At 58.5% G+C, this 19,383-nt stretch overlaps 1 protein-coding gene across 2 annotated transcripts in view; it reads right to left on the bottom strand.

Annotated features, from left to right (window-relative positions):
* The window catches only part of CA9 (carbonic anhydrase 9), a 68,814-nt gene that overhangs the window by 22,939 nt on the left and 26,492 nt on the right, over window positions 1–19,383 (bottom strand). For both annotated transcript variants that reach the window (XM_084629630.1, XM_084629631.1), the window contains exons 2-3: window positions 17,538–17,567; window positions 5,916–6,086 (exon numbers count right to left, since the gene is read on the bottom strand). In XM_084629630.1, the coding sequence (XP_084485756.1) occupies window positions 5,916–6,086; window positions 17,538–17,567 (201 nt within the window). The remainder of the gene's footprint in view (window positions 1–5,915; window positions 6,087–17,537; window positions 17,568–19,383) is intronic.

Below are 19,383 nucleotides of genomic sequence, written 5' to 3'. Positions count from 1 at the left end.
ATGTGCTTTAATGCAGCCAAATGCCAAGTTCTCCATGTAAGAACAAGGAATCCAGGCTGCACTTACAGACGGGGGCTACAGCACTTACAGTCCTGGGGAGCAGCAACTCAGAAGAGGATTTAGGGGTTACAGTGCACCAGCAATACAACGGGAGCTCCCAGTGCAACTCTGCGGCACAAGGGGCTAATGAGATCCTTGGGGGTGTAAATAGGGGATAGCAGAGGAGCAGGCAGGTGCTTTTATCCCTGTATAAGGCATTGGTGAGGCCGATACTGGAACTTGCGCCCAGTTCTGGGGTCCACATTTAAAAATTAGAGAGGGTGAAGAAAAGATCTATAAAAATGAGTTGAGTGCTACAGAAAATGTCTCCTAGTGAGAGACCTCCATCTGTTTAATCAAAAAGGAGATTGAGAGGTGACTTGATTATGGTGTAGAGTTTGTCTACAACACAGGAACACTCAGGAAACTAACGTTTAAAGTGGATTAGTTAAATCATATTAAACCCCTACGTGGACACTCTGAATCAGAATTAAAGTGAACTAAACAAAACTGAAAAAAGGCCACTCTAACTCTGAATAAGAGCATCCACACAGGAGTTCAAGACAGTTTAACTAATCCACTTTAAATTCATACCTTTGGCTAATTCAGATTAATTTTCCTGTGTGTCCCCATGTACACAAACCCTTATTTACCTAAGTACTTTAGCCCTAAGTACCTTCCTGGGAAGAAAATAACAGGTTCCAAGGGCTCTTTACTTGAGCAGAGAAAGGCAGAACAAGAACCTATGGCTGGGAGCTGAAACCACATGAATTCAAATGAGAAATCAGGCACAAATTTGGAAGAATGTTTTTACGTGAGTAACACCTGGCGCACACTGCCAGAGGCAGTGCTGGACTCCCCGACTCTTTGACATCTTCAAGCCTGGCTGCCTTTCTGGAAGCTGCTTTAGCCAAACAAGTTCTGGGGCTCAGTGCAGGGGACTGTGGTTGGATTCAAGGGCGTGTGCTACAGAGCAGGTCAGACTAGGGATCTGATGGTCCCTTCTGGCCTTGGAATCCAGGAATCTATGAAACTCTAGGACAGTCAGGGAACCTTCACTGGGAGGGGCAGAACAGTGAGCCCAGAGCTTACCCAGACCTGGCACCCCAGTGGGGCCTGCTGGGGGAGACTGGAACTGTAAAACCAGGAGCTCCCCCACAGCCAGCGCTCCTGCCCCCCCGCTCCCCACAGCGTCCCCTCTGCTGGGACTGACCAGGCTGGAGTAGCCGGGAGCTCCCCCCACGGCCAGCGCTCCTGCCCCCCTGCTCCCCACAGCGTCCCCTCTGCTGGGACTGACCAGGCTGGAGTAGCCGGGAGCTCCCCCACAGCCAGCGCTCTTGCCCCCCTGCTCCCCACAGCGTCCCCTCTGCTGGGACAGACCAGGCTGGAGTAGCCGGGAGCTCCCCCCACTGCCAGCGCTCCTGCCCCCCTGCTCCCCACAGCGTCCCCTCTGCTGGGAGAGACCAGGCTGGAGTAGCCGGGAGCTCCCCCCACAGCCAGCGCTCCTGCCCCCCCGCTCCCCACAGCGTCCCCTCTGCTGGGACTGACCAGGCTGGAGTAGCCGGGAGCTCCCCCCACGGCCAGCGCTCTTGCCCCCCTGCTCCCCACAGCGTCCCCTCTGCTGGGACAGACCAGGCTGGAGTAGCCGGGAGCTCCCCCCACTGCCAGCGCTCCTGCCCCCCTGCTCCCCACAGCGTCCCCTCTGCTGGGAGAGACCAGGCTGGAGTAGCCGGGAGCTCCCCCCACGGCCAGCGCTCCTGCCCCCTGCTCCCCACAGCGTCCCCTCTGCTGGGAGAGACCAGGCTGGAGTAGCCGGGAGCTCCCCCCACGGCCAGCGCTCCTGCCCCCTGCTCCCCACAGCGTCCCCTCTGCTGGGAGAGACCAGGCTGGAGTAGCCGGGAGCTCCCCCCACGGCCAGCGCTCTTGCCCCCTGCTCCCCACAGCGTCCCCTCTGCTGGGACAGACCAGGCTGGAGTAGCCGGGAGCTCCCCCCACGGCCAGCGCTCCTGCCCCCCTGCTCCCCACAGCGTCCCCTCTGCTGGGAGAGACCAGGCTGGAGTAGCCGGGAGCTCCCCCCACGGCCAGCGCTCCTGCCCCCTGCTCCCCACAGCGTCCCCTCTGCTGGGAGAGACCAGGCTGGAGTAGCCGGGAGCTCCCCCCACGGCCAGCGCTCCTGCCCCCTGCTCCCCACAGCGTCCCCTCTGCTGGGAGAGACCAGGCTGGAGTAGCCGGGAGCTCCCCCCACGGCCAGCGCTCCTGCCCCCTGCTCCCCACAGCGTCCCCTCTGCTGGGACTGACCAGGCTGGAGTAGCCGGGAGCTCCCCCCACGGCCAGCGCTCCTGCCCCCCTGCTCCCCACAGCGTCCCCTCTGCTGGGAGAGACCAGGCTGGAGTAGCCGGGAGCTCCCCCCACGGCCAGCGCTCCTGCCCCCCTGCTCCCCACAGCGTCCCCTCTGCTGGGACTGACCAGGCTGGAGTAGCCGGGAGCTCCCCCCACGGCCAGCGCTCCTGCCCCCCTGCTCCCCACAGCGTCCCCTCTGCTGGGAGAGACCAGGCTGGAGTAGCCGGGAGCTCCCCCCACGGCCAGCGCTCCTGCCCCCCTGCTCCCCACAGCGTCCCCTCTGCTGGGACTGACCAGGCTGGAGTAGCCGGGAGCTCCCCCCACGGCCAGCGCTCCTGCCCCCCCGCTCCCCACAGCGTCCCCTCTGCTGGGAGAGACCAGGCTGGAGTAGCCGGGAGCTCCCCCACAGCCAGCGCTCTTGCCCCCTGCTCCCCACAGCGTCCCCTCTGCTGGGACTGACCAGGCTGGAGTAGCCGGGAGCTCCCCCCACGGCCAGCGCTCCTGCCCCCCTGCTCCCCACAGCGTCCCCTCTGCTGGGACTGACCAGGCTGGAGTAGCCGGGAGCTCCCCCCACGGCCAGCGCTCCTGCCCCCCTGCTCCCCACAGCGTCCCCTCTGCTGGGACTGACCAGGCTGGAGTAGCCGGGAGCTCCCCCCACGGCCAGCGCTCCTGCCCCCCTGCTCCCCACAGCGTCCCCTCTGCTGGGACTGACCAGGCTGGAGTAGCCGGGAGCTCCCCCCACGGCCAGCGCTCCTGCCCCCCCGCTCCCCACAGCGTCCCCTCTGCTGGGAGAGACCAGGCTGGAGTAGCCGGGAGCTCCCCCCATGGCCAGCGCTCCTGCCCCCCTGCTCCCCACAGCGTCCCCTCTGCTGGGAGAGACCAGGCTGGAGTAGCCGGGAGCTCCCCCCATGGCCAGCGCTCCTGCCCCCCTGCTCCCCACAGCGTCCCCTCTGCTGGGACAGACCAGGCTGGAGTAGCCGGGAGCTCCCCCCACGGCCAGCGCTCCTGCCCCCCTGCTCCCCACAGCGTCCCCTCTGCTGGGACAGACCAGGCTGGAGTAGCCGGGAGCTCCCCCCACGGCCAGCGCTCCTGCCCCCCTGCTCCCCACAGCGTCCCCTCTGCTGGGACTGACCAGGCTGGAGTAGCCGGGAGCTCTCCCCACGGCCAGCGCTCCTGCCCCCCTGCTCCCCACAGCGTCCCCTCTGCTGGGACAGACCAGGCTGGAGTAGCCGGGAGCTCCCCCCACTGCCAGCGCTCCTGCCCCCCTGCTCCCCACAGCGTCCCCTCTGCTGGGACTGACCAGGCTGGAGTAGCCGGGAGCTCCCCCCACGGCCAGCGCTCCTGCCCCCTGCTCCCCACAGCGTCCCCTCTGCTGGGAGAGACCAGGCTGGAGTAGCCGGGAGCTCCCCCCACGGCCAGCGCTCCTGCCCCCCCGCTCCCCACAGCGTCCCCTCTGCTGGGAGAGACCAGGCTGGAGTAGCCGGGAGCTCCCCCCACGGCCAGCGCTCTTGCCCCCTGCTCCCCACAGCGTCCCCTCTGCTGGGAGAGACCAGGCTGGAGTAGCCGGGAGCTCCCCCCACTGCCAGCGCTCCTGCCCCCTGCTCCCCACAGCGTCCCCTCTGCTGGGAGAGACCAGGCTGGAGTAGCCGGGAGCTCCCCCCATGGCCAGCGCTCCTGCCCCCCTGCTCCCCACAGCGTCCCCTCTGCTGGGACAGACCAGGCTGGAGTAGCCGGGAGCTCCCCCCATGGCCAGCGCTCCTGCCCCCCTGCTCCCCACAGCGTCCCCTCTGCTGGGAGAGACCAGGCTGGAGTAGCCGGGAGCTCCCCCCATGGCCAGCGCTCCTGCCCCCCTGCTCCCCACAGCGTCCCCTCTGCTGGGACAGACCAGGCTGGAGTAGCCGGGAGCTCCCCCCACGGCCAGCGCTCCTGCCCCCCTGCTCCCCACAGCGTCCCCTCTGCTGGGACAGACCAGGCTGGAGTAGCCGGGAGCTCCCCCCACGGCCAGCGCTCCTGCCCCCCTGCTCCCCACAGCGTCCCCTCTGCTGGGACTGACCAGGCTGGAGTAGCCGGGAGCTCTCCCCACGGCCAGCGCTCCTGCCCCCCTGCTCCCCACAGCGTCCCCTCTGCTGGGACAGACCAGGCTGGAGTAGCCGGGAGCTCCCCCCACTGCCAGCGCTCCTGCCCCCCTGCTCCCCACAGCGTCCCCTCTGCTGGGACTGACCAGGCTGGAGTAGCCGGGAGCTCCCCCCACGGCCAGCGCTCCTGCCCCCTGCTCCCCACAGCGTCCCCTCTGCTGGGAGAGACCAGGCTGGAGTAGCCGGGAGCTCCCCCCACGGCCAGCGCTCCTGCCCCCCCGCTCCCCACAGCGTCCCCTCTGCTGGGAGAGACCAGGCTGGAGTAGCCGGGAGCTCCCCCCACGGCCAGCGCTCTTGCCCCCTGCTCCCCACAGCGCCTCTGCTGGGTGAGGCTGGGACTGAAGTAGCTGAAAGCTCCCCTAGGGTTGCCAACTTCCTAATTGCACAAAACTGAACACCCTAGCCCCACCCCTGCCCCAAGGCCCTGCCCCCACACTCACTACATTCCCCTTCCCTCAGTGGCTCGCTCTCCCACATCCTCACTCACTTTCACTGGGCTGGGGCAGGGGGTTGGGGTGTGGGAGGGGGTGACGGGCTCTGGCTGGGGTTGTGGGTCTGGGGTGGGGTCGGGGATGAGTGGTTTGGGGTGCAGGAGGGGGATCAGGGCTGGGGCAGGGGGTTGGGGCTCAGGGCTGGGGCTCAGGGCTTACCTCCGGCGGCTCCTGGTCAGTGGCGCGGTGTGGGTCAGCAGGCTCCCTGCCTGTCCTGGCACCGTGCTGCACCCCAGAAGTGGCCAGCAGGTCCGGCTCCTAGGCAGGAGGCTCCACTCACTGTTCTCGCCCGCAGGCACCACTCCCCCAGCTCCCACTGGCCGTGGTTTCCAGCCAATGGGAGTGCGGAGCCGGTTCTCGGGGCAGGGGCAGCGCGTGGAGCCCTATGGCCCCCCTGCCTAGGAGCTGGACCTGCTGGCTGCTTCTGGGGCCCAGCGTGGTGCCAGGAGAGGTAGGGTCGAGCCTGCTTTAGCCCAGCAGCACCGCTAACTGGACTTTCAATGGCCCACTCGGTGGTGCTGACCAGAGCCACCAAGGTCCCTTTTCGACCGGGCGTTCCCGTCAACAATCGGACACCTGGCAGCCCTAAGCTCCCCCAACAGCCAGCACTCCTGCCCCACTCCCTGCAGTTCCTCCTGCTGGGAAAGGCTGGGGCAGCTGGGAGCTCCCCCCACAGCCAGTGCCCTGCGCCACTCCTTAGGGTGCCCCCTGTTGGGAGAGGCTGGGGCTGGAGTAGCTGTGAGTCCCACAGTGAGTGCTCCTGCCCCACTCCACACAGCGCCCCCTGCTGGAAGAGGCCAGGACTAATCTATGGGAAATGTCTCAAAATATCCCATCTCGTCTGAGCACCCTGTGAAGCAAGTTCCATGCCCTGTGAGCCCAGCACACACGACTCAGCCCCGCCACTGACCTGTGTGTCCGTTGTTCATTAGGCTGAGCTGCTCACTGGGGTCCAGGTTGCAACCTGCCAGCACAACAGGCTGCAGCTCAGGGCTGAAGATTGTGGAATTGGTGTCAATATTGATGGGAGACTGCATCTGCCCACCGCAGTAGGGGTACTCCAGCTGCCACTGGGCCTTATCTGTGCGGGGAAAAGAGCGACGAGTGGGTGAGCCTGCGGGGTGAGGGAGCCTGCCAGGGAGGAGGAATGTGCAGGGGGCTCCGGGCCCACCCGCAGAGGCTGCAGCACTCACAGGATGGTGATGTCAGAGGTCTGAGCAGACCGGGGAGCCTGTGGGGAGCGCAAATGCAAACACTGCTCCCTCCTGACAAGCATGTGCCACAGGGATTGTGTTGGCCTGGGTGCAGCGCAGTGTGCTTAGTCACACTCAGTCCGTTTCACTGATGGCCACTTACCCCTGAATTTTACCCCGGAGCGGTGGGGGGGACTGGGAACAGACAGTACAAGCACCCTCTTGCCCCGCCTCGTGGTACCTGCCCTGAGCACAATGCACTGGGGGGCTCCTGCCCTGGGCGCTAGCTCCCTCCAGGTTTGCTCAGAAGCCTTTTCAGGCGCAGCACTGCGATGCTGCTTCCTGCTCAGACAGCAGCCGATGGCCAGGGCCTGCTCTGCCAGCAGACAGTGCTGGGCTCTGAAGCTGCTGGAATCTTGGGGCAGCTGTCACAGGACAGGGCTCTGTGCCCTGTGCACAGCCAGGAGCATCTATTTTAAGGAGCAGCTGGACAAGCTGTGAGAAGATGAGTTACAGCCTGATCCTGGCAGGGAGAGACACGCTCCTGGCGCAGCTGTGCTGCTCCCTCTCTGCCACTAAGGGAACGCTTTGCTGCCCGGCCCTTCATGGCCCTTTCAGAGGCAGCCTGGCTGGCCAGCTCAGAGACATGAGGCAAAACTGCTAATGCAAGTCACATGGTGGGGGGGGGGGAGAGACATGCAGCAGGGTACGGCCATGAATGGAAACATGCTGGCGGCCCTGTGGGCAACAGGACTTCACTGCACAGTGAGCAGCACCAGAAACTCAAAGGCGGCACCAAAGAGAGCAAGTCCCGTCTCTCCCATTTCCACGCAGCTGGGCAACACAGGGACCTGTGTCCATGTACACATGAAGCCCTTGTGTGTGCATGAGACAGACAGAGCCAAGTCTCTGTGTGCATCTACAGGGGCTGTGCCCGAAGACACACGTGCGCGTGTGCGTCTACGGGGGCTGTGCCCGAAAACACACGTGCGCGTGTGTGTCTATGGGGGCTGTGCCTGAAGACACACGTGCGCGTGTGCGTCTACGGGGGCTGTGCCCGAAGACACACGTGCGCGTGTGTGTCTATGGGGGCTGTGCCTGAAGACACACGTGCGCGTGTGCGTCTACGGGGGCTGTGCCCGAAGACACACGTGCGCGTGTGCGTCACCACTTCTGGGGGACCCTTGGCCCACATAGCTCCTCCCCAGGCACGTGTCTGCTTTAAGGCCTGTTAGGCTGCGCTGTTCCTTATTCCTGTATTTTGAGTGCCTATAAAGGTTTCTGGGTTTCCCTGCCTGGGCTCAGTGAATGGGCTCTTTTCCTTATTGGTAGACCCCTGCAGAGGGACTGGGATCCCACAGGTCCGACAGGACCCGCTGCCATGCTAGAGGGAGCAGGATATTTAAAAGTCCTGAGCAGGGCTTTAGCTGGAAACAGCGGTACTGGTGTGTCACAGCTGGCTCCTAGTTACCCCAGGAGAGGTTTAAGCTGGAACTCATAAGGAGGAACAGGTTAGGCTGAGCACCTGGGGGACACTTCGGGTGAGCACTGGGGGAGGAGTAGAGATGGGTGGCACCCACAGAGCACAATTCATGGTGCGTATTGCTAGGCAGAGTGGCTTAGAGTGAGTGCCCGGGGAACTGGTCAGGGCACACACCTGGGAAGGTTTATGATGAACACCAATGGCTTGGTTTAGGGTGAACACTCAAGGAGGAGCAATTAAGGGAAAACACCCAGGGAATAATTCAGCGTGAGCATGTGGGGAGCAGCACTTTAGGGTGAATGCTGGACGAATGTTTTTTGAGTGAATCCCAGAGATGGAGCAATTTAGAGTGAACACTCACAGAACGGTTTAGGGCAAGGACCAAGTGAGGAGCAGTGTAGGGCAAACCGGGTATGGCGAGCATCCAGAGAGGAACAATGTCGGGTGAAACCATTGTGGAATCATTTAGGGGCGCACCTGAGAAGAGAGCTTTACAATGGACACCAAGGGAAGAGCATTAAGGGCCGAGCAGTTTGGGGTGGACACTTAGGGAGATGTTCAGCAGGAGCACCCAGGGAACAGGGTAGGATGAGCATATAGGGAAGAGCCTGCGGTTTGTGTTAGGAGAATTTGAGAGTGAGTATCCAGGGAGGTAATATTTAGGGGGGCATGAGAGGGGACCGGTTCAGGCAGAGCACTCAGAGAGGTGCAGTTCGCGTGAGCACAGTGAAGAATGGTAGGACGGACTCATGAGACAGCGTTGACGTTTCTCCCCTACATGGAGTGAGCAGACCAGGGGACTGGTTTAGGATCAATACCCAAGGTATTCACAAGCCTAGGGTGTGGCAGCACATCGCAGCCTGTCACTGTTTGCAAATAGCTCAGTACAACCCTGGTGGTGTGAAGCAGGAGTAAAGCCATGCACCCGGGCGTTGCCCAACACGGCTCGGCACCGCACCGAACGCCCCCCCTGAGCGCTAACGGGGCATTGGGCAACACGGCTCGGCACCGCGCCCAACGCCCCCCCTGAGCGCTAATGGGGCGTTGGTCAACACGGCTCGGCACCGCGCCCAACGCCCCCCCCTTAGCGCTAACGACGCCGCGCTGAACGCCCCCCCCTTAGAGCTAACGGGACGTTGGCCAACACGGTTCGGCACCGCGCCGAACGCCCCCCCTGAGCGCTAATGGGGCGTTGGGCAACACGGCTCGGCACCGTGCCGAACGCCCCCCCCTTAGAGCTAACGGGACGTTGGCCAACACGGCTCGGCACCGTGCCGAACGCCCCCCCTTAGAGCTAACGGGACGTTGGCCAACACGGCTCGGCACCGTGCCGAACGCCCCCCCTGAGCGCTAACGGGGCGTTGGGCAACACGGCTCGGCACCGCGCCGAACGCCCCCCCGAGCGCTAATGGGGCGTTGGCCAACACGGCTCGGCACCACGCCCAACGCCCCCCCCCTTAGCGCTAACGACGCCGCGCTGAATGCCCCCCCCCTTAGAGCTAATGGGGCGTTGGGCAACACGGCTCGGCACCGCGCCGAACGCCCCCCCTGAGCGCTAATGGGGCGTTGGGCAACACGGCTCGGCACCGCGCCCAACGCCCCCCCCTTAGCGCTAACGACGCCGCGCTGAACGCCCCCCCCTTAGAGCTAACGGGACGTTGGCCAACACGGTTCGGCACCGCGCCGAACGCCCCCCCTTAGCGCTAACGGGACGTTGGCCAACACGGTTCGGCACCGCGCCGAACGCCCCCCCTTAGCGCTAACGGGGCGTTGGGCAACACGGCTCGGCACCGTGCCGAACGCCCCCCCTTAGCGCTAACGGGGTGTTGGCCAACACGGTTCGGCACCGCGCCGAACGCCCCCCCTTAGCGCTAACGGGGCGTTGGGCAACATGGCTCGGCACCGTGCCGAATGCCCCCCCTTAGCGCTAACGGGGCGTTGGGCAACACGGCTCGGCACCGCACCGAACGCCCCCCCTGAGCGCTAACGGGGCGTTGGTCAACACGGCTCGGCACCGCACCGAACGCCCCCCCTGAGCGCTAACGGGGCGTTGGTCAACACGGCTCGGCACCGCGCCCAACGCCCCCCCTTAGCGCTAACGGGGCGTTGGTCAACACGGCTCGGCACCGCACCGAACGCCCCCCCTGAGCGCTAACGGGGTGTTGGTCAACACGGCTCGGCACCGCGCCCAACGCCCCCCCTTAGCGCTAACGGGACGTTGGCCAACACGGCTCGGCACCGCGCCCAACGCCCCCCCTTAGCGCTAACGGGACGTTGGCCAACACGGCTCGGCACCGCGCCCAACGCCCCCCCCTTAGCGCTAACGACGCCGCGCTGAACGCCCCCCCCTTAGAGCTAACGGGGCGTTGGGCAACACGGCTCGGCACCGCGCCGAACGCCCCCCCCTTAGCGCTAACGGGGTGTTGGCCAACAGGGCTCGGCACCGCACCAAACGCCCCCCCTGAGCGCTAATGGGGCATTGGCCAACACGGCTCGGCACCGCGCCGAACGCCCCCCCTGAGCGCTAATGGGCTAACAGGATGGGTGGAGACACAGGGATGCATTTAGCCTTCTTTGGGCTGGTGCACAATCCTGATATAAGAGGTACTGGACCTCCACCTCCAGCCCATTGCTGGGCCTCAGGAGGGCAGATCTGACCATTGGCATGTCTGAGCCCTGGTCTACACTATGAGTTTAGGTTAAATTTAGCAGCATTAGATTGATTTAACCCTGCACCCGTCCACACAACGAAGCCATTTTTGTCAACTTAATGGGCTCTTAAAATCGATTTCTATACTCCTTCCCAATGAGGGGATTAGCGCTGAAATCGATGTCGCCGGGTCGAATTTGGGTTAGTGTGGACATGATTAGATGGTATTGGCCTCCGGGAGCTATCCCACAGTGCTCCATTGTGACTGCTCTGGACAGCACTCTCAACTCGGATGCACTGGCCAGGTAGACAGGAAAAGCCCCGTGAACTTTTGAATTTCATTTCCTGTTTGGCCAGCGTGGCAAACTGATCAGCACAGGTGACTGTGCAGATCTCATCAGCAGAGGTGACCATGGAGTCCCAGAATTGCAAAAGAGCCCCAGCATGGACTGAACGGGAGGTACTGGATCTGATCACTGTATGGGGAGATGAATCAGAACTCCATTCCAAAAGACGAAATACCAAAATATTTGAAAAACTCTCCCAGGGCATGAAGGACAGAGGTTATAGCAGGGACCCGCAGCAGTGCCGCGTGAAACTTAAGGAGCTCAGGCAAGCCTACCAAAAAACCCAAGAGGCAAACGCCCACTCAGGGTCAGAGCCCCAGACATGCCGCTTCTATGATGAGCTGCATGCCATTCTAGGGGGTGCCCCTACAACTACCCCACACCTGTACATGGACTCCTGCAAAGGACTCTCACACAACAGGGATGAGGATTTTGGGGACGAGGAAGATGATGAGGAGGGGGAGGTTGAAGATAGCACACATCAGGCAAGTGGAGAAACCATTTTCCCTGGCAGCCAGGAACTGTTTATCACCCTGGAGACAGTACCCTCCCAGCCCGGGCTCCCAGACCTTGAAGGTGGAGAAGGCACCTCTGGTGAGTGTACCTCTGTAAATATAATACACAGTTTAAAAGCAAGCATATTTAATTCTAGAAAGAATAGTAAATATGGCAGGCGACCAGCTTGGCTTAACAGTGAAATCCTTACTGATCTTAAACACAAAAAAGAAGCTTACAAGAAGTGGAAGATTGGACAAATGACCAGGGAAGAGCATAAAAATATTGCTCGGGGATGCAGGAGTGAAATCAGGAAGGCCAAATCACACCTGGAGTTGCAGCTAGCAAGAGATGTTAAGAGTAACAAGAAGGGTTTCTTCAGGTATGTTAGCAACAAGAAGAAAGTCAAGGAAAGTGTGGGCCCTTTCCTGAATGAGGGAGGCAACCTAGTGACAGAGGATGTGGAAAAAGCTAATGTACTCAATGCTTTTTTTGCCTCTGTCTTCACGAACAAGGTCAGCTCGCAGACTACTGCACTGGGCAACACAGCACGGGGAGAAGGTGACCAGCTCTCTGTGGAGAAAGAAGCGGTTTGGGACTATTTAGAAAAGCTGGAAAAGCACAAGTCCATGGGGCTGGATGCGCTGCATCCGAGAGTGCTAAAGGAGTTGGCGGATGTGATTGCAGAGTCATTGGCCATTATCTTTGAAAACTCATGGCGATCGGGGGAAGTACGGTCTCCCACAGTATTCTTGCAAGCAAGTTAAAGAAGTATGGGCTGGATGAATGGACTATAAGGTGGATAGAAAGCTGGCTAGATCGTCGGGCTCAACGGGTGGTGATCAATGGCACCATGTCTAGTTGGCAGCCGATATCAAGTGGAGTGCCCCAAGGGTCGGTTCTGGGGCCGGTTTTGTTCAATATCTTCATAAATGATCTGGAGGATGGTGTGGATTGCATTCTCAGCAAGTTTGCAGATGACACTAAACTGGGAGAGGTAGATACCCTGGAGGGTAGGGATAGGGTACAGAGGGCCCTAGACAAATTGAAGGATTGGGCAAAAAGAAATCTGATGAGGTTCAACAAGGACAAGTGCAGAGTCCTGCACTTAGGATGGAAGAATCCCATGTACCGCTACAGACTAGGGACCGAATGGCTAGACAGCAGTTCGGCAGAAAAGGACCTAGGGGTTACAGTGGACGAGAAGCTGGATAGGAGTCAACAGTGTGCCCCTGTTGCCAAGAAGGCCAATGGCATTTTGGGGTGTATAAGTAGGGGCATTGCCAGCAGATCGAGGGACGTGATCGTTCCCCTCTATTCGACACTGGTGAGGCCTCATCTGGAGTACTGTGTCCAGTTTTGGGCCCCACACTACAAGAAGGATGTGGAAAAATTGGAAAGAGTCCAGCGGAGGACAACAAAAATTATTAGGGGACTGGAACACATGACTTATGAGGAGAGGCTGAGGGAACTGGGTTTGTTTAGTCTGCAGAAGAGAAGAATGAGGGGGAATTTGATAGCTGCTTTCAATTACCTGAAAGGGGGTTCCAAAGAGGATGGATCTAGACTGTTCTCAGTGGTAGCAGATGACAGAACAAGGAGTAATGGTCTCAGGTTGCAATGGGGGAGGTTTAGGTTGGATATTAGGATAAACTTTTTCACTAGGAGGGTGGTGAAACACTGGAATACGTTACCTAGGGAGGTGGTGGAATCCCCTTCCTTAGATATTTTTAAGGTCAGGCTTGACAAAGCCCTGGCTGGGATGATTTAGTTGGGGATTGGTCCTGCTTTGAGAAGGGGGTTGGACTAGATGACCTCCTGCGGTCCCTTCCAACCCTGATATTCTATGATTCTAATGATTAATTTGCCCTGAAGACTTGGGATGCATTCGTAGCCAGTACAGATACTGGAAAAGTCTGTTAACGTGTCTGGGGATGGAGTGGAAATCCTCCAGGGACATCTCAATGAAGCTCTCCTGGTGGTACTCCCAAAGCCTTTGCAAAAGGTTTCTGGGGAGGGCAGCCTTATTGCGTCCTCCATGGTAAGACACTTTACCATGCCAGGCCAGTAGCACTTAATCTGGAATCATTGCAAAACAAAGCATGGCAGTGTGTGTGTTTGCTGGCATTCAAGCAACATCTGTTCTTTATCTCTCTGTGTTATCCTCAGGAGTGTGATATCATTCATGGTCACCTGGTTGAAATAGGGGAATTTTATTAAGGGGACATTCAGAGGTGGCTGTTCCTGCAGGGCTGTTTGCCTGTGGCTGAACAGAAATCATCCTCGCTGTTAGCCATGCAGTGGGGGCAGGGGTGAAACGATCATCAAAGAGAATTGGGGGTGGGGGTTAGTTGGGTTTGTGCTGCACGTTAACCCGAAAACATCAGCCCCTCCTTTTAAATGGCCAGTGTGTCTTTTTCAGTTTTAATCTCCCTTTTTTTCCTCCCGGAGCTGCAAATATTTCAACGCTGTGACTAGCATCTCCGTCCCAAAGGCTAGCTTAGATAAGGAGAAAAAAACGCACTCACAATGAAATGTTCTCTGAGCTCATGCAGTCCACCCAAACTGAAAAAGCCTAGCAGAATGCATGGAGGCAGACAATGGCAGAGTCCAGGAAAGCACAAAATGAACGTGAGGACAGGATGGAAGCGCGAGAGGACAGGTGGTGGGAGCAACAGGAGAGGTGGCGGGATCAAGAGGAAAGGTGGCGGCAGCATGATGAAAGGAGGCAGGATGCAATGCTGAGGCTACTGGAGGATCAAAACGATATGCTCCGGCGTATGGTTGAGGTGTAGGAAAGGCACAGACCGCCACTGCAGCCCCTATGTAACCAACCGCCCTCCTCCCCAAGTTCCATAGTCTCCTCACCCAGATGCCCAAGAATGCGGAGGGTGGGAGGGGCCTCCACCCCAGAGGACTGCCCAAGCAACAGAAGGCTGGCATTCAATAAGTTTTGAAGTGCAGTGTGGCCTTGTCCTTCCCTCCTCCCCTCCTCCACCACCCCACCCAGTGCTTCCCTCCTCCCCCACCCGTCCTGGGCTACCTTGGCAGTTATCCCCCTATTTGTGTGACGAATTAATAAAGAATGCATGAATTTGAAACAACAATGACTTTATTGCCTCTGCAAGCAGTGATCGAAGGGGGGAGGGGAGGGCGGTTGGCTTACAGGGAAGTAGAGTGAACCAAGGGGGCGGGTTTTTGTCAAGGAGAAACAAACAGAACTGTCACACCGTAGCCTGGTCAGCCATGAAACTGGTTTTCAAAGCTTCTCTGATGCGCAGCGCGCCCTGCTGTGCTCTTCTAACCGCCCTGGTGTCTGGCTGCACATAATCAGCGGCCAGACGATTTGCCTCAACTTCCCACCCCGCCATAAACGTCTCCCCCTTACTCTCACAGATATTGTGGAGCGCACAGCGAGCAGTAATAACAGTGGGAACATGGTTTCGCTGAGGTCTAACCGAGTCAGTAAACTGCACCAGCGTTGGACTTTCAAATGTCCAAATGCAAATTCTACCACCATTCTGCACTTGCTCTGCCTGTAGTTGAACAGCTCCTGACTACTGTCCAGGCTGCCTGTGTACGGCTTCATGAGCCATGGCATTAAGGGGTAGGCTGGGTCCCCAAGGACACATATAGGCATTTCAACATCCCCAACGGTTATTTTCTGGTCTGGAAAGTAAGTCCCTTCCTGCAGCTATTCATACCGACCAGAGTTCCTGAAGATGCGAGTGTCATGCACCTTTCCCAGCCATCCCACGTTGATGTTGGTGAAACGTCCCTTGTGATCCACCAGACCTTGCAGCACCATTGAAAAGTACCCCTTGCGGTTTATGTACTGGCTGCCTTGGTGCTCCGGTCCCAAGATAGGGATATGGGTTCCATCTATCGCCCCACCACAGTTAGGGAATCCCATTGCAGCAAAGCCATCCACTATGACCTGCACATTTCCCAGGGTCACTACCCTTGATAGCAGCTGTTCAGTGATTGCGTGGGCTACTTGGATCACAGCAGCCCCCACAGTAGATTTGCCGATTCCAAATTGATTCCCAACTGACCGGTAGCTGTCTGGCGTTGCAAGCTTCCACAGGGTTATCGCCACTCGATTGTGAACTGTGAGGGCTGCCCTCACCTTGGTATTCTTGTGCTTCAGGGCAGGGGAAAGCAAGTCACAAAGTTCCATGAAAGTGCCCTTACGCATGTGAAAGTTTTGCAGCCACTGGGAATCATCCCAGACCTGCAACACTATGCGGTCCCACCAGCCTGTGCTTGTTTCCCAGGCCCAGAATTGGCGTTCCATGGTATGAGACTGCCCCACTGCCACCAGGATGGCCAAATTGCCGGGGCCGATGGTTTGAGAGAAGTCTGTGTCCATGTCCTCATCACTCTCGTCACTGCGCTGCTGTTGCCTCCTCGCCTGCTTTTGCAGGTTCTGGTTCTGCACGTACTGCAGGATAATGCGCGAGGTGTTTACAATGCTCATAACTGCCGCAGTGATCTGAGCGGGCTCCATGCTTGCCATGATATGGCGTCTGCAAGAGAGCAGGAGAGCAGAGTTGCAGGGGAGGTGGTAGTTGGATGACCAGTTTTGCAGACCTACTGCACCGTCTGCTGCCAGGACACAACGGCTGAGCAGGCTGCACGCTTGCCATGGTATAGCACAAGAGCAGCCGAGCAGAGTTGCAGTGGAAGCGGCTCTGCAAGACCACCAGGAAAGCAGAGTGGCAGCTGAAGCGATGGATGACGATGGTCATGTAGAGGACCTGTGAGGTGGATTCATAGCATCAGGAGAGCAGAGTGGCAGCAGAAGCAGTCGTTCGATGATGACGGTTTGCAGACCTACTGCACCGTCTGCTGAAAGCAGTGTGGCGCCCGCACGGAAAAAAGGCACGAAATGATTGTCTGCTGTTGTTTTCACGGAGGGAGGGGCGACTGACGACATGTACCCAAAACCACCCGCGACAATGTTCTGGCCCCATCAGGCATTGGGAACTTAACCCAGAATTCCAATGGGCGGCGGAGACTGCGGGAATTGTGGGATGGCTACCCACAGTGCAATGCTCCCAAAGTCAATGCTAGCCTCGGTACTGTGGATGCACTCCACCAACTTAATGTGCTTAGTGGGGACACACACAATCGACTGTATAAAATCGCTTTTTAAAAAATCGACTTCTATAAATTAGACCTAATTTCGTAGTGTAGACATACCCTGAGTGAGACCTTTCTCTAGGGCCCAATTCATATTTTGGGGCCTAATTCACCAGTCCCCTACACCTTGTGTTGTCACTGACACCAGTGCAAAGTGAGCGTAAGGTGTCCCCACGCTGATTTACAGGGCAAATGAGACACAAGGCTCAGGATAATGGTGACCTGGGCCTTGGTGTGAACGTCGGGAGACAGCAGCTTGCATGGGGTGGGTGGAGAGAGAAGCAGGGAAACCCAGCATGGAAGGAAAATAAGTAAGCAGAGAAGCCCAGCATGGTGGAGTCAGGGGAGCCAGGAAGCTCAAAGAGCAAAACAAAGGTCCTGTAGGCACATCTGAGATTTCCAGTCCCAGCCCCAGTTAAAGGCCCCAGGGGTGTGGGACGCCAGTGATGTGAGGAACTCTCTATCCAGCTGGGCTGTGCCTGCGGGCAGCAGAACAGCCAGTTCACCAGGCAGGCACAGGGTCAGGAGCCTGGCTTGTGCCCTGGGCCACCTCCCTATGGGAAGGGAGCTGCACAGCCAGCCTAGCTGCAAAGCGGGGTGCATATGGCAGGGGGACACAGGACTGATGAGTCAATACCCCATAAGAGAGGAGGTGCTTCTAAGCCAGGGGTCGATGCTCCAGCAGAGGAAGCAACCCTAGGTCTGCGTGAACATGGAACCTGGCTCTCCCAGTGACCCCCGGGTGTGTGTGTGTGTGAAGTCCAGCTCAGTGAGTGAATGAACCTTTTAGCCTGTGGGAACACAGAACAGATGGGCAGGATGGGGCCCAACAATGGTTTCCGACAGGGTCACTCTCTCTTAATCATAGAATCATAGAATATCAGGGTTGGAAGGGACCTCAGGAGGTCATCTAGTCCAACCCCCTGCTCAAAAGCAGGACCCATACCCAATTAAATCATCTTATTTGGGTAATCTGAATCATCAGATTCTTATTTGAAGCTGAGCAGCTCCCACCTTTCCCTGGGCCTGTGAGGCCCCAGAAATGCTTGTGAGCCCCTCTGGGGTTGGTACCAGACCCCCTCCCTGCTGCTGAACAGGGGCAGGGCAAGGCAGAGCATGGGAGTAAGCAAGGCAGCCCTGTAATAATTAACCCTAGCTGGCACGGGCCCAGGGCCTGCTGCGTGATATGAAAGGGTAAGAGTAACCATAGTGTATTTACCTGCATAGCTCCAGTGACCGTGGTCAGGACCTTGAAAAGAAAAGAGAGAGAGAGAGAGAGAATGAGTGGAAGCCATGAGCTGGCAGCAAACAAACCAGTTCCAGGCAGCCCTCCAATCCCCACCCAGCTGGACTGCCCCACACTTGCTCCCAGTTCCCTCCCAGTTTCTCACCCTTCCCCCTCCTCTCACTCAGGCAGAAGAGGATTTACCATGAAACAAACATTGACAGGGTGTGACGTTATTGACATAATCTGGGACCGTATAGATCATTGTTGCAACCAAGATCCTGTAGTGGCACCAAATCTTGTATAAAGGGGGTCAAATAAGGTGTCTAAAAGAAGGTTGCTAGTTATGATTATGCTATCTGTGTGCATGTGTCATTTTTGTATTTAAAATTTTAAGTATTGGCTCTATCCTGTCTGTAGTTCAAACTTGTGCTGTGCTTCTGGGTGACACCCCAGTTGGTGTCAAGTTGGTGTCAGCTCTGCCTCGCCTGCTGGATGGCCCATTAAGGACCATCAGCTATACAAGTGACCCATTGAGAGAAGGCAGATACGCCTTGGGACTCAGCCAGGTGTGCAGGGACAGGCCTATGGAGAGAACTCTGAGGTGTTTCCAGGCCATGGGATGGACAGCTTGTCTTTGGGACAAAGAAAACAGAGACCACATGGCAAGAGACTATAGAAAGCTGCTGCAGCTCCTCCATCTGGTCTTCAGTCCTGCTTCTTTCCTCTGGAGGGACTTTGCTACGCTGAAGTTCTGAACCAAGGACTGAATGACCCATCCCAGCTGTGGATGTTCTCCAGAGACTTGATTTGAACCTGCAGCCTATTCCATCACTGAGACAAGCCTGAACCAAGAACTTTGCCATTACTGTATGTCATTGATTCCATTTAACCAATTCTAGCTCTCATCTCTATCTTTTTCCTTTTATGAATAAACCTTTAGATTTTAGATTCTAAAGGATTGGCATCAGCGTGATTTGTGGGTAAGATCTGATTTGTATATTGACCTGGGTCTGGGGCAGAGATGGGCAAACTACAGCCCGCGGGCCATATCTGGCCCACCAGACCGCCCTTGCCCTGCCCTTGAGCTCCTGGCCTGGGAGGCTAGTCCCTGGCTCCTCCCCTGCTGTCCCCCTTCCCCCGCAGCCTAAGTTCGCCCTGCGGACAGTGCGGCTGGCTGCGAGCGTCTGCTGCTCTGAGTGGCATGGTAAGGGGGCAGTGGCGGGGGGTGTTGGATATAGGGTAGGGGGTCCCTGGGGGCAGTCAGCAGACAGGGATCGGGGGTAGTTGGATGGGGCATAGGTTTGGCGGGGGGGCGGTCAGGGGATGAGGAACAGAGGAGGTTGGATAGGGCGTGGGAGTCCCGGGAGGGCCTGTCATGGGATGGAGGTGTAGCTAGGGGTCGGGGGGCAGTCAGGGGACAGGGAGCAGGGGGGTTGGATTGTGGGTGGGGTCCCGGGGGGGAAGATTGGGGTGGGGGGGTCCTGGGAGCAGGCAGTCAAGGGACAAGGGGCGGGGGGGTTGGATGGGTCAAGGATTCTGAGGGGGGCAGTCGGGCTGGGAAGTGGGAGGCGGTGGATAGGGGGTGGGGGCAAGGCTGTTTGGGGGGCACAGCCTTCCCTACCCGGCCCTCCATACAGTTTCGCACCCCGATGTGACCCTCAGGCCAAAAAGTGTTCCCACCCCTGGTCTGGGGCTTGGTCCTTTGGGATTGAGAGACCCTTTTTTCTTCTACTGGGGTATTGGTTTTCATAACCATTCGTCCCCATAACGAGTGGCACTGCTGGGGATACTGGGAAACTGGAGTGTCTAAGGGAATTGCTTGTGTGACTTGTGCTTA

This window comes from Lepidochelys olivacea (assembly GCF_965140295.1).
Source record: "Lepidochelys olivacea isolate rLepOli2 genome assembly, chromosome: 5".
Lineage (NCBI taxonomy): Eukaryota > Metazoa > Chordata > Testudines > Cheloniidae > Lepidochelys > Lepidochelys olivacea.
Note: the sequence above shows the minus strand (reverse complement) of the source record. Positions and strands in the feature narration are given on the sequence as shown.